Source organism: Filobasidium floriforme, assembly GCF_021052385.1.
Source record: "Filobasidium floriforme strain CBS 6241 chromosome Unknown HD553scaffold_2, whole genome shotgun sequence".
Classification (NCBI taxonomy): Eukaryota; Fungi; Basidiomycota; class Tremellomycetes; order Filobasidiales; family Filobasidiaceae; genus Filobasidium; species Filobasidium floriforme.
In genome coordinates, this window is record NW_025763623.1 from 1,172,394 (window position 1) to 1,185,535 (window position 13,142).

The 13,142-nt window shown below is 54.6% G+C and overlaps 4 protein-coding genes across 4 annotated transcripts; 1 reads left to right on the plus strand and 3 right to left on the minus strand.

Annotated features, from left to right (window-relative positions):
- The first annotated feature begins 69 nt into the window (after positions 1-69).
- Positions 70-2,686, plus strand: HD553DRAFT_102445 (uncharacterized protein). The gene has a single exon (XM_046176377.1). It carries the CDS (start codon positions 197-199, stop codon positions 2,612-2,614), a length of 2,418 nt encoding a protein of 805 aa, XP_046039790.1. The 5' UTR covers positions 70-196; the 3' UTR covers positions 2,615-2,686.
- Positions 2,687-4,826, minus strand: HD553DRAFT_102468 (kinase-like domain-containing protein). The gene is made up of 7 exons (XM_046176378.1): positions 4,694-4,826; positions 4,529-4,625; positions 4,319-4,467; positions 4,021-4,250; positions 3,705-3,956; positions 3,511-3,642; positions 2,687-3,446 (listed from the first exon to the last, which is right to left on the minus strand). Exons 2-7 carry the CDS (start codon positions 4,623-4,625, stop codon positions 2,759-2,761), a joined length of 1,548 nt encoding a protein of 515 aa, XP_046039791.1. The 5' UTR covers positions 4,694-4,826; the 3' UTR covers positions 2,687-2,758.
- A 2,452-nt stretch (positions 4,827-7,278) lies between these two features.
- On the minus strand, positions 7,279-9,352 carry HD553DRAFT_304707 (uncharacterized protein). The gene is made up of 8 exons (XM_046179051.1): positions 9,129-9,352; positions 8,936-9,041; positions 8,717-8,870; positions 8,538-8,655; positions 8,458-8,466; positions 8,283-8,388; positions 8,051-8,221; positions 7,279-7,990 (listed from the first exon to the last, which is right to left on the minus strand). The coding sequence occupies exons 1-8, from the start codon at positions 9,316-9,318 to the stop codon at positions 7,396-7,398; spliced, it is 1,449 nt and encodes a 482-aa protein (XP_046039792.1). The 5' UTR covers positions 9,319-9,352; the 3' UTR covers positions 7,279-7,395.
- A 2,269-nt stretch (positions 9,353-11,621) lies between these two features.
- On the minus strand, positions 11,622-13,064 carry HD553DRAFT_339075 (uncharacterized protein; the record flags this gene model as incomplete). Its single annotated transcript, XM_046182406.1, has 9 exons — positions 11,622-11,933; positions 12,003-12,102; positions 12,179-12,246; positions 12,337-12,421; positions 12,493-12,564; positions 12,630-12,682; positions 12,759-12,833; positions 12,899-12,924; positions 12,998-13,064. The coding sequence occupies 9 exons, from the start codon at positions 13,062-13,064 to the stop codon at positions 11,622-11,624; spliced, it is 858 nt and encodes a 285-aa protein (XP_046039793.1).
- Between the last annotated feature and the right edge of the window lie 78 nt (positions 13,065-13,142).

A 13,142-nucleotide genomic window follows, 5' to 3' on the forward strand; every position in this document is an offset into this window, starting at 1 on the left:
GCGTAAAACCTGTCATTTCGCTTACGGCATCGATCTGTGGACCGCTAGCAGCTAGCAGCTAGCAGACGGATATTCTTGTCCATCCTCGACACTACCTGTACATTTTGGGACTCGCAAAGTTTCAACGTTACCAAGTCAAAAGCCTCATAGATCATCCAGATCAGAAGAATCTAAAACGATAGTTCAGAGCGCCAAGATGAGCCTACGGTACGGTGGTAGGCACCTGTCCACTGCATTCCCGCGCTGTCGGACGAGATCGACCGTGGCCTCGTCAGGATCTACCTATCGTACTGCGTCTTCCCTGGCGATCAGCAGCAACGACGACGCTACGGATCGAGATCACAGTGGAACGGTATTACAGGAGGGCCAAGATAGGGTGCAAACTCGGGACTTGCCTGTGTCTACGTTGACGGACAAGGACAGCTTCCTCGAGCTCGAGGACGACGAATACCATCGTGTGATCCTGCCTCACCGTCAACCTAAACCGTTCGTGGTTCCATGGCCGACCCTGCTACCTCACGACGAGGCGGAATCCGCCACCTCCGATACCACCTCTCCTGCCCAAAGCAAATCCCCGGAACCCGTCGTTTACCTCCCTTCCGCGGCCACGGTGACCTTGGCCGAGGTCAAGGCGAAGCGCTCTTTGGGTCTCGTGACTACCCCATGTGACGTTCTCAACAAGGCCGTCCGGAACAGAAACTACCAGGACGCCAACAAGCTTCTCATCGAATTGGAAGAGCTCGAGATCCCTATCCGTGCGGATGAGAAATATATCTACGCCGCGGTCAAATCGCTACGGTCAGAGATCAATCCCTGGATCCCGACCTCTGATCCCTCTGATCCGTCTGCCAAGGCGCGAAGACTCGCTCTGAGTTATCTCTCGCACTGTCCGCCCGTCAGCCATCAGCTCCACATCCCGGATCCCGTTGAACGGGTCCTTCGACGGCTCTACACAGCAGCGTTTGAGAACAACCATATCGCCGACCTCGAGTTTACCGAGCGTCTCTTGCTCATATCAGCTAGCAAAGGTCTGATGGGACTGACCATCAAAACGGGGTTATTCAAGAACTGGTTAAGCAGGGTCGACGTGGACAGGGGTTACAAGGGCATCAACGAGATCATCGAGCGGTCGGCCGGGGCAGCGGGCATCAGCCTCGAACCGCGATCCCGGGAGGAGGCTGCTCGACATCGCATGTCCTACGCCGAGATCAGGTCGAGAGCGGGGTTGAAGCTACAGGCGTTCAGGTTGCGCAATTTCCATCTCCGGACCTTGATCGTGATGGCAGAGCGGGCTTTCAAGCGATCCTTGGAAGAATCCGAATTCCAACCCGTGCCGGCTTCCACCGATTCGACGTCGATGGAGCAGACCCAAGCGCGAACGGATGAAGGTCGACGATACCTGGATCTCGCCAAAAGGATTTTCGTCTCCGGTCAACGCGTCGGGATCGTCTGGGAAGACCGAACCAAGCTGGCCATGCTCGAAGCCATCAAGACTTATCTGCCCGATGAGTCCGGGAACGTCTCTCTCAAGACGATTATCAAGCCGTACGCCAGGCAGAGGGACCATCCGGATCCGATTGCCTATACGACGACGGCGGTCCACAGGCGGAGAAGTGGGACTGCGACAGGTTCCGACGCTTCGACCGACCTTGTTTCGGGCAAACGGATCCTCGAGGTGGTTCACGCTCGGGCGCACGGTCCTCTAAAAGCGCTGGCGGATGTGCTCCTTCGTCTCGAAGAGCGGGGCGACCGCCCCTCCCTCCTCCGTCGGATCGAGAATCGGTTCCTGGACTCGCCCCCCGAGTCAAGAGTCATGCCCTGGAAGATTAACCCGACGACCCGGTCGTACTGGTACATGGCACAGGTGGCCAAGCTCAAACGTCAAAAGAGATTGGGCGAGGCGATCGCGCTGTTCAGGCGACAATACCTCTGGGTCGGTTTGCCCAAGCTGGAAGGTCTCAAGTTCGTCCAGCCGATTGTTGAACCTGCCGTCAAGACGAACGAGGGCTGGCAGAGACCAAAAATTCAACCGAGCTCGCTGGCGATCACAGGTATTCTTGCCGTCATCGTGGCAAACCTCGACCGCCCGGACGCATCCCTGCTCATCCGTCTACACGAACAGCAGATGCAGTTCGCGTCGACCTACGAGCACGGCGATGCGTCCACCGGCATGCACAAAGCCAGTCATCTACCGTTCATCATGGCAATGACGAAATCAGCAGGCCCAATCGAGACTCAAGCCTACCTCTTGAGCCTGGAAGCCAAGGGGATCTTCCCGGGCATTCCGAGCTGGACCGCTGTCGCCACAGACTTCGCTCGACGTGGGTATTCCCATCGAGCTTTGATGATACTCAGCGCCTACCGGTCAGGCTTGACGGCGGATCCGTCTTCTCGGCGAGGCCGAAGGGGATCGACCAGAGTAACGAGTCGGGCAGGCAATACGCGCATGTTCTTGGCGGTCGCTGCCATGCATCTTCGCACAGGCCGGCGTGCTAGAGCCCAGGAAGTCATCAGTCTCATGCGTGGTCAGAAACCCTTGTCGATTGACAAGGCTCTCGGACGATATAGAAGTCGTATGCGGCGCAAGATAGCATGCTCTAAAGCCTCCTTGTAATTTGCTTATACATGTTGACGGGCTTTGTCTGTACCCGGCCTCTACTCGGCAATGTCATAGATATTTGCTAGCAATGCAAAGCGATGTGATGATCATCGGCTGGTATGATCACGAGGTCTAGTTTCATCATGCCCACGCTCTAATCTATCGCGGACGTTGTCCTGGCATGGGTGCGGTCGGAGCTTGATGCATCGAGCCGTTCATGAGCCCTGGCCGCGGTGGCAGGAAACCAGAGCCAGGTAAAGGCCGCACCGGAGCTGCATATGGTAATCGTGCACTGTTCTGCGCGAACGCGGGCTGGCCGTAACCTGAAGGGCCTCCAGGTCTGATCGAAGGACCCTGCTGATACTGGCCTTGTTGAACCATGTTGCCGTATGGGAGACTGTTGGGTGGCCTGTTTTGAGGCGGTCCTCGCGGAGGGTTGAAAGACATTTGGGGGGCTCGGTTGGGCGTGGAATGGTTCGAAGTATTGTTGAAACGGCCGGCTCCGGGCATCTGGGCGACCGGAGCAGACGCCATACCCGAGACGTTCAACAGATTCGGTCGAGCCATCATGGGAGGGTTTCCCATGCCGCCCGCTGGCATCATAGCGTTGGCGTTTGCCGCAAACATGTTGTTGACAGCGGCGTTGTTGACAACCTGAATGTTGTTGACCATGGCCTGATATGATCCGACGTTCTGCCCCGCAGGAGGGTAAGCAGGAGCAGCCATCGGTGGTGGCTGCCCGAATGTGTGGAACGGATCGACAGAGATGTCATCGCGCATCTGCTTGCTCATGGCGTTCCGAGCCATGGAGCCGCTTTCTCTGGAGTCCTGCCTGAGAGGCGCGATCCTGCGAGGGGAAAACGGTCAGTGTGGGTTGCTCTCGTTGCACCCTACTGCCTGCGCCGACTGACATATCACGAGAATAGCCCAATGACGAATGAAAGAATGGGCTGGATCGTGCATCAAGTGCGGTCGGCCGTTTGCCTGGGTTGAGCTCCAGCAAAGAGCGGATCAGAGCTTCTAGCTCTCGCTCGGCCTTGAAACTGAACAAGTTGTCCGTGAGTATCAGCGTCTTGGTGCGCTGACTAGCCTCGACGGAACTTACAGATTCCAGTTGGCCGTGTCGGTATTGTTAAATCCTTGGTGAGCCTGCTGCACAATCTCCTGGACCTTGATGCTCTTGCGGGTAAAGCTCGGATCATCTTCCTGAACATCGTTATACTGCAGAATCGAGTCGAATCGTTCCCACGCTCCGTGTTTGGGAGGGCCAATCAGGTAGAAGATGCGCAACAACTGATGCGAGTTTGATTTCCCCATGATGAATACCTTGCCCGTAAACATCTCGGCGAGGATACATCTGCCATTGGAAGACTACGTCAGTGCGAAATTTTAGCTTGCAATGTAGAGATAGATATGCTCACCCTATACTCCACATGTCAACTTCCGGACCATACATGGTTTCGCCAACCAACAGCTCGGGTGCTCGGTACCACCGAGTGACTACCATATTGGTATAATGTGCATCGTCGGATGTGAAGGAGGGCCGATCTGAGGATAGCGCACGTGAAAGACCGAAGTCTGCAATCTGGAGCAGACCCCTGTTGTTGATCAGGATGTTCGCAGTTTTGAGGTCCCGGTGAACAATCTTGTTCTGGTAGGTTCGAACCGAGGCATGTTAATACGTCGGCGGGTCACGAATGCCTACAGATGCATCCTTACTCTATGCATTTCCGCCAAGCCATCGAGCATCTGGCCCGCAAACACCTTCAGGTTCTGCACAGTCAAGACCGACTCTGTTGAATGGATATAACCGCAAAGATCGTGCTCCATATACGGAAACACCAGGAAGATGTTGGCCTCGGCGTCACCTAAAGAAGCGGGGAAGACCCGTCAGTTCACCCCTAACAGATCAACCTTGAGACGACTAACCGGCCTTGCGCTCGACGATCATTTCTAGCAGAGGCACAATGTTCTCGTGATTCAGCATTTTCAGGTTCTTGATCTCCCTCGCCGTGGTCGTTAGCATCTGGGTCACAAAGTACGTTAGTTCCCTCTGTTCCCGGTTTCATAGCCAAGCGGGGTCAGACCACTCACGCCGTCCTTTCTCAGTTCACCGCTCTTCTGTTGAGCTTGCTGCGGGTTTTGTAGCAGTTTCAAGGCTACCAGCGTGCCATCGGAGAGTCTAGTGGCCTTTGTAACGGTACTAGCGACGGAAGGAATGAGCAGGAAATTGGCATCAAGTATTGACCTCGATCACGTACCCAAAAGTTCCCCTTCCAAGAGCCCCATCGTTCGACTTGACGACTTTGTAGCCTTCTAGGCGACCGAGACCAGCGAAAGCTTTCCCGTAGGCCTTCGTTTCACGCTCAAAGTCCAGTCGCTTGCCCTGGCCGAGCCCTATCCTCGAGCGATCGGGGAACAAATCACGTCTGTGTTTCCTTTCCTGCCTGAATTCTTCATCTCGATCTTGGGTTCGGACCGGATGAACAGGTATAGGCGTCGGTATGCGGGGTTCGCTTTTTATGGCCATGAGTTCCGGGTTAGGGGTGACCGCACCAGCTGCTGGCAGAGGCGGTAGTGGTGCTCCTCGCAAGGCGCCAGAAGTTCGAGGAGGAGAGGGCGCGTCAAGTGTGGACGGCTCTTGTCTCGTCAGCTTGGGCCGCTTGTTCGCCCTATTCTGCTCATCGCTGACTATATCAGGCGGAGGAGTTTTTCGCTTCTTTGGCGGAGAGGGAGGCGGTGGCGGGACATCTGGCAGATCAGGTGGAGGGGCAGGAGGCTCTAAGTCAGGCTGTACGATAGTGGCGGTTCGCCCTGAATTTCGCTGCGGTGCATGAGTCCATGCGATGGGCGATCGGGGTCGATCTTCCCCGGCAGGACGAAGAAGTGGTGATCGGGCGCCGCGATGATCCTCATGATATCGATTCCGCACACGACCATCCTCTAAATCGCGCTCACGGTCATCGTATCTTTCTCTTTGCTTGCCACGGTGGCTGTGACCACCTCCTCTGTATGGGACATCCCAATCATCGTCGTAATCCCGTCTCCCACCAGCTCGGTAAGGGTCATCGTCGTAGTCATCCCGCCGATAAGACCTCTCATCAGGTCTGTATCTGTCATGGCGGTATCTGCTATCCCGATCACTTCGGTGATCGTCATAGCGGTCCCGTCTGCCATTCCTGTAGTCGTCGTAGTCCGGCCTTTCTCTACGGCTGTCGCCACGATAACGATCTCGAGGTTCGCTTCCTTGCGAGTCACCAGCATTCTCGTAGTCCAGGCCACCGTCGTTCCGTCGGATGCGGGATGAGCGATGATGATCCCGATCCCGGTCGTCCTCTGGAAGACGACGTGACGTGCGTTGTTCCGGCCGATCTGAAGTATCTCTCGTCCGATTGTGGCCTGATTCACCGTTCTTTGCTTGCTCTGCTGGTCTTGGTATGCCGCGAGAGGGACTCTTCATGTGGTCTTTGCTTCCATTCTTATGCCGAACATGGCCGTCAGACTCGTCGTCAGAATATCGCTCGGACCGCCTTCTCTTCCTCTCTGTATGGGATCGGGAATGACCTCCGTCCGATTCGCCTGACGACTCGGCGAGCTCCCCTTTCGATCTCCGGCGATCCCTCTTTGCCGATCTCGAAACATTGTCATGCACAAATCCGTTTCTGGAGAGTTGGGGGGATGTAATCTGATCGCGCCTACCCGTAGAAGCTGGTCGAGGCGTCATCACAAGGGCACCCTCTTCCGATGGAGATGATCCAGGTAGGCGGCTCCTGACAGTCCGGTTCGATGACTCCTTCTCTGCCTTTGAAATAGAAAGGCTATCGCTACTACCATTCGCGTTGCCGTTACTATCACGAGGGGATTTTTGCTCATCCTCGATTGTCAAATCGATCCCATGTGGCTTTGTGGGAGTTGCCTGAAGGTTTTCCGTCTCGCCTGGAGAACTGTTCGCATCGCGAGGGAGAGAGGCGCCTTTGATTGACAAAGATGGAGCGGCATCGGTAGCTTGCCTACTAACCCCGATGCCTTTCTCAGTCGAAGACACCCCCTTGACGAATAAAGGAGAAGTGGTATTCGCAATCTGGCTGGAAGATCCGTTTTCTCTATGGATATGAGAGACACCCTTGATAGTCAAAGGTGGAGTAGTAACGGTTTTGTCGTCGACATGGCCATTTGTGGGCGACGGAGGTCTTTGACGATTCCCCTGCTCGGATCGCTCGGTTGCTACGGCCGTTATAGACTGGTCTAGCAGTGACCTCCCGACCGGTTTCTGAGGAGACCCGGGTCTGGAAGCGTCGGAGGCTGACGATTCATAGTCGAGGTCCAGCGGCATACTGGAGATCTTCTGATGAAGAACGGCACCATGCACTCAGTAATGTCCCTACAGATTCCGTCTTTCCAGTGCGAGGTTCGCTAGTCACCTCTGAGTTCCCACTGAGTCGGCGGACCGCGCAAGAGGAGAAAGAGGTCAAGAGTGGCTGCCGTAGTGGGTTATCTATTCGCTAGACTGTATAATTGTACCGGAACAGCAGTGTGATGCCAGATCAGGTATGGTCATAGCAAGTGCTGAGCAGCAGTTGTACGCTTCTTCATCGCAAGGAACTGCTGCTCGTCAGGTGAATTAGCGCGCAAACCCGCTTCCAAAAGCGCAAAGTGGTCTGGACAAAGGAAACGAGCATTCCCGCTTGTCAATGTTCTGGGGAGTTAGTTGTAGGGGAAATGGTATAGGTCAATCCAGAGATATACGAGGGGATCGCGGAGTAGGTTCTTATAGACGACAGTCCAGATGTCCATTTCTATATGCGAGATGGACCTTTGTCAAACAAGGACACCGGCTGATTCGAACCCTCTGGTCTCGCCGTTAGCGGTACTTCAGGTCCGAAATCTTCGCTCGACCGGGCGGTGAGAGTTTGTCGAGGTTGATCAGTCATGTGAGACCTCGTTCGAGGTTCTGGGAACTGGACCATGGGCGGGTCGAGGTAACCGGGTGGAGCTGCCGCCACCGTCAAGGCCGATGCATTTGAAGGTTGACGGCCCATCGCTGGCACATATGGATTGGGTTGAGGAAACTGGTTGTCAGGTGGAGGCCGACCTTGGTATCCTGAAGGTAGGTCCTGCATCGCGATCGATCCCATATCGCCTGACATGTTGACAGAGGATTGGGAAGCCATCCCCGTCTGGTTGTAGCCAGACTTGTCGTACGGTGTCGAGTAGGTCCTGTCGAGAGGGCTGCCAGCGGGAGCTTGAGCATTGTATAGAATCGGATCCGTGGTGTCATCGAGTGATGTCGTGGCAAGGAGAGCGGGTCGCGATACATGGCGCATACCATCCTCTGTTGGTGGTTCTTTGGGTAATGAACTAAGGTCCATCCCTTTGTCGGCAAGCGCAGCTCTACAAGGCAACCGAAGTAAGCGTGACTTCACCGGCAAACAGTTGTGCACTGAAACTCACCTTCGAGCCCGCCAAACCGGAATCTTGGCCTTGTTCATCTGTGCGTAGATGTACCACATGGCACCGATGGTAACAACAGCTCCGACGGCCAGTACCGTATAGGACACAATCTTGTCCTTGCTTGACTGGTCTTGTGCACCGATCAAGACACCCAGGTATACGATAGCAAGTCTGTTTACTTCATGTCAACTTCCTTCTAAGAGAATCGAGGGGATATGACAATGGCACTTACTGTTTGGGAAGGGAAAGCGCGGTCCCTACGGCGAAAGACAGGACTGACATTCCGCACGTCGAGAAGATGGCCGTCAAAAAGTGACCGGGGATCGCACTGAATCGAGCTGCGGAAGTTTGAAAGGTCAGCCACCGCCGGCACGAGTGAGGGTGAGTTGAAACAAAGTTCGACTAACCGATCATGGCTGAAATGCATCGTCAATTGAGTAACCGTTAGCTCTGCGTAATGCGGTGCACTGCTAGAACACCAACTTACCGACTTTGAATCCTCCCTCACGGATGACATGCGCCATGAGCGCATAGTTGAGATTTTTACGCTCAAGTTTAGCAGCATATCCGCGAAGGGTGTATTTGAACAGGAAGAAATTGCCCATCTGTGTACCGACGGTCTCATCAGCTTCGATAAGTTCTTGCTTGATGACAGAACCAGCTCACCTCTCCGAGAAAAGTCCCGGCGCACACGATGGCGAACCCGATCCACAGGCCCCATACCAGACCGCACAAGAGGCAGACGACTTCGCCTCCAAAGAGTGGAGGGAATGATACGACGAAGATGACTCCGATCGGGATGGCCCATCCGCCGGGTAGTCTGTGGTATCGTATTTGGACAAGTCAGCGGCGTCTTTCGCGGCAAGGATAGATGTATCGACTCACTCTTTCAGCTTCTGAGCATAAGGAGTTAGCCACTTCACGATTTGATCGTGGTAGATAGTGAAGAGAGCAGCGACGACTGCGCATAGAGCGAGGATGATATACCATTCTACGGAAGATACAGCCAGGAAGCGGTCGTGTGAGCAACTCTTGTCCTCAATATAACATAACGGCTTCTTGAGCAGTGCATACGTACTCCACCATTCTTTCCGGATCCAGAACCTCCAGCTTTTCAACTCGCTCCAGTTAAATAGACCTCGCTTGAGCATCTCCTTTTCTTCTTCGTCCAACTTGCGCTCCTCTTCGGCCTTAAGCATCCTCTCCTCTTCCAGCCTCTTTTCGTCTGCTTGCGTCAGGGGGGCAGGTTCGCCCAAGAACGATGCCATGGAGAGCCGTTTGTTTATCCTCTGACTGATCCTTTTCGCTAGAGGCTGAGTCTGACCATTCTCAGCGTTTCCACTGTACATATAAGGCTGATGCTGAGGATGCTGTGCCCCGTAAGCGGATTGTAGTCCTGGTATCGACTCGTGAGAGGAATCCGATCGGTAGTCACCCGGTCGACTCGGGCGTACTGGCCTCTGTCCCGAACTGCGCTGTATGTCGAGCGAATACATCTTCGACTCGTCGTAATCTTCTCCTTTACTCGAAGAACCGTAACCAGAATCCACGCTTTGCATGGGTTGATGCTGTCTTCCCTGGTCACGATCTCCTTGCCAAGTAGCTGTTGTCGTAGGGAGACCATGTTCCTCGCGATAGGTGTTCCTCTTCATCATCTCCCGTTGGGCACGAGCACTCATGCTGGGGCTTCTCCTAGGGAGGTTGAGGTTATTCCGCTCCACTTGCGACGGTCGTCGGAATGGAGGAGGATCATTTTCAGGGGGAGCCTGGATGGGTCCCTGTCCGGGCAGGGGAGAATTGGGAATGGGTGGAGCTTGAGAAGGAGGATAGGTGAATGAGGTAGACGAGAGATTTGGGCCGGTCTGAGGGTTGCTGCCCGCCATATCGGTGGGTTGACGGCTCATCTGCAGATCCGGCACAAGTTTGACCTGATCAGCTAGGTACCAGAGATCGCGATCAGGCCGTTCAAGCTATTTTTGACTTACCGAAGGCAGAGGTGCTAGAGTGATGAGATGAACGTGTTGTCGTACCAGTTCTGGGAGTCGTTCTGAAGGTTTCCAGTCGTATGATGGATGGGGCGTAATATGACTAGTCGTCGTGCTCCTTATGCCGCCGTCTAGGTTGTGGAAGGGAAGGGGGTTTCTCTAGCTGATCGTCGTTGGTAGGTTCGTGTCGTCTAGTTCCGAGCGTAACTGCAGTCCAGCTGCTATAGCTCGAATGTATACTATATGTAACACTCGAGAGGAAAGTAAGGGGTGACACGTTGGCGGTATCCGGAGAAGCAAAGGGGAGAGTGATCAAAGGAAGATGGAGTCGTCCTTCAATTCTCAAAGCTGAGTGTACAGTAGTATGCCTGGGGAGCTGGGAGCTAAAGGAAGGAGATGCTGATCGTTTGCACAGCTTCGGCCTCCGGCGATGAAACGCGTTCGGTCCCGGCTCTTCTTCGTCATCACAACAAATTCTTGGCATAGCCCCCCTCGGTGCGCAGTCTTCTGATTTACAAATGATCATACAACTACAAGGTTTCGCAGACTAAGGCAAGGAAGCCAGACGCTACCTGCAAATCCCGGGATGTACGATGGGGTGTAGAGAGGCACGCTCGAGATTGGATGGAAAACGACATCACGTCCATAAGCTCACCTGTTGTCACTCTGATTTCGGGCCCGACCCCGTATCCTTGGGTCGCAACCATAACGACCATGGGGTTTTGCGATCGGCCTTCTGTCCGGTACCTGGTTGCTTGTAGTTGACCTTGATACGAGCGCTCGCATACGAGCGGACCCAAGGCAGCCAAACGGGGACCGGTGAAGCTGAGGTATTTGTAGCGAAGCGCCGCAACGCCGGGCACAGCAGAGAAACGCGATTTGCCTCCGATCCGTTCACGGTAAACGACGCCCAAGTAAGCAGTCCAGCCTGTCTGTGCTGTACACCTGTACACCTGCTGAGACTTGAGACCGGGCGATTTAAACCTCGTGCACCAGTTTGATCGACATGCGAGCCCGCTAGTTAGCCATCCCCGGTCGCCATCGTAGCCTAGGTGCGAAGACCGCCGGCCAAAGGGGCCTGTACTTCCTCGACAAAGCGTGCGCATTCATGCGACATTGTATCTTCGAGTCCACCATCGTCCGACCTCAGGGTTACGCCAGTGAGCCTCAGGGGGTCGTACCCGAACGTTAGAAGGGACCATCAATCCGTGAGAGAAAGAGCGCCATAGGCCAACATAGTAGAGGAAGAGAACAATTTTTTTTGTCTTTCGAGATCCAGAAAATATCCACGTCCAATCCCCGACTTCTGATTCACTTCAGTCCAAGCATCCGTCGTTTCCACCTTTCCAGAAGCGAACGTCCTGTCCGAGCCATGTTGTCGAGCGAGTCGTTGACCGGAAAGAAGTGCGAACAGAGCTTATCGGTAGCTGCAGAGAAAGAAAGGCGGGTCGTGGCGGAAGGCGAAGGGATGAACGCAGCGAATGATGAGAAACTTTTCACATGGCACAAGTAGAGATCCAAGTCGATCCAGAATGGCGACCGAATAGGCGACCAAATTCCAGGTCGGATCTAGGAGTTGTTCACACTTACTCGCGATCATCGCCACGCCTGGGAGGGGGGAGGTCCCTCTCCCTGGAAGGAGGAGGAGGGCTTCGTCGGTCGTAGTCCCTGGATCGAGGAGGGGGCGACCTGTCCCTGTCCCGACGAGGAGAACGGTCACGGTAGTCACGGTCACGCTCTCGGTCGTCGTACCTTCCGCCATAGTCTCGACGGGGAGGAGGGGATCGACGGTCCCTGTAGCTGTCTCGGCCACCGTATCCGCCTCGGTCATCACCACGACCACCACGGTCGTATCCACGGTCGTAGTCTCGGGGAGGAGGTCCACCTCGGGGAGGCGCCTGGAGCGACATGTACCAAAGAGGTGAGAAAATGCAAGGCGAGATCATGGCGGTCTGCTTCAAACTCACGTCGTCAATGATGATGTCGACCTTTGCACCACGAATGGTCTGAGTGGAGAGACGGTCCATAGCCTGCTCGGCCTCACCCAAGCTGGCGTACTCGAGGACACTGCGAGACGGAGACGCAAGGTAGCCGAGGTCAGCGATGGACGCGATGGCCTCGAGCGATGCGCTCATAAACTCACCCCTCTCCAGCACGGTTGACATCAGCAAAGATGACGGCACCACCCTCACGACCGAAGTCCTTCAGGTCCTGAGTGAACCAAGCAAAAAACGTAAAGGGGTCAGTTCACTTGTATCTGGGTCGTCTTTTCGATCGTCTTCGCATGGTGGAGACGCTCACCTGCCAGCTGACGTCCGGGCTCAAACCTCGAATGGTAAGCCGAACGCCTCGACCGGGAGCAGGTCCTCGTCTAGGAGGAGGAGGACTAACATGGCCATGCAAGCAAGGGTTTGTTAGCTAGATCTCTCGAAGCATACGAGCCTCGATGATATTCACCCGCCGTACGAGTCGTAACCGCCGGGCTCTCGTCGAGGACGAGAGTTCTCCTTGGCCTTCTCGACGATGATGCTGCAGGGACCATATCATCAGGGTCAGATCGATCAGGATAAATGAACAACTCTGACGCGACTTACTCGGCTCCGAGCATGGGCTTTCGGGCATTGTGAGCGACAGCGTCATCGGCATCCTGTTATCAACGGCAACAACATATAGTGCGCATTAGTTGCGAAGTTCGGATCGTAATTTGTAAGCGCGGTACGTACCTCAGGGCTGCCAAACTCGACGAAACCAAAGTGTCCCATGATACGGCAGTCAGTGAACTGGATGGGGGCGAAGAACTGATAGAGTAAATAGGTCAGTATGATTCGGATAAATGCACGATATGATGGGACAAGCGACTAACGTCTTCGACATCCTTCTTTTCAGTGTCTATGGTAAACCACAATAAGAATGATTATCGGTCACGGGTCTACCTATTTCTCTGCGTAACGGATCGACTTACTGGGAGGGAGACGACCCAAGTAGACTCGTCGTCCACCGGGGGGAGGGGCCATTCGATCGTCAGACATGTTGCAGAATTGGTTGTAGTAGTTTTTATGTGGCTCGATTGCAAGAAACGAGTTGAAGAAGAAGAAGAATAGGTATTT

Bases quoted from the DNA above. Each gene is read 5' to 3' on its own strand.
- HD553DRAFT_304707 (XM_046179051.1), bottom strand. From the start codon at position 9,318: ATGGCATCGTTCTTGGGCGAACCTGCCCCCCTGACGCAAGCAGACGAA. The intron at 8,656-8,716 runs GTGAGCTGGTTC...GTCGGTACACAG, and splicing joins CCGGGACTTTTCTCGGAGAG to ATGGGCAATTTCTTCCTGTT. The intron at 7,991-8,050 runs GTGAGTTTCAGT...GTTGCCTTGTAG, and splicing joins CCGGTTTGGCGGGCTCGAAG to AGCTGCGCTTGCCGACAAAG.
- HD553DRAFT_102468 (XM_046176378.1), bottom strand. From the start codon at position 4,625: ATGCTAACGACCACGGCGAGGGAGATCAAGAACCTGAAAATGCTGAAT. The intron at 4,468-4,528 runs GTTAGTCGTCTC...CCGCTTCTTTAG, and splicing joins GATCGTCGAGCGCAAGGCCG to GTGACGCCGAGGCCAACATC. The intron at 4,251-4,318 runs GTAAGGATGCAT...CGAACCTACCAG, and splicing joins GCTTGGCGGAAATGCATAGA to AACAAGATTGTTCACCGGGA.
- HD553DRAFT_102445 (XM_046176377.1), top strand. From the start codon at position 197: ATGAGCCTACGGTACGGTGGTAGGCACCTGTCCACTGCATTCCCGCGC.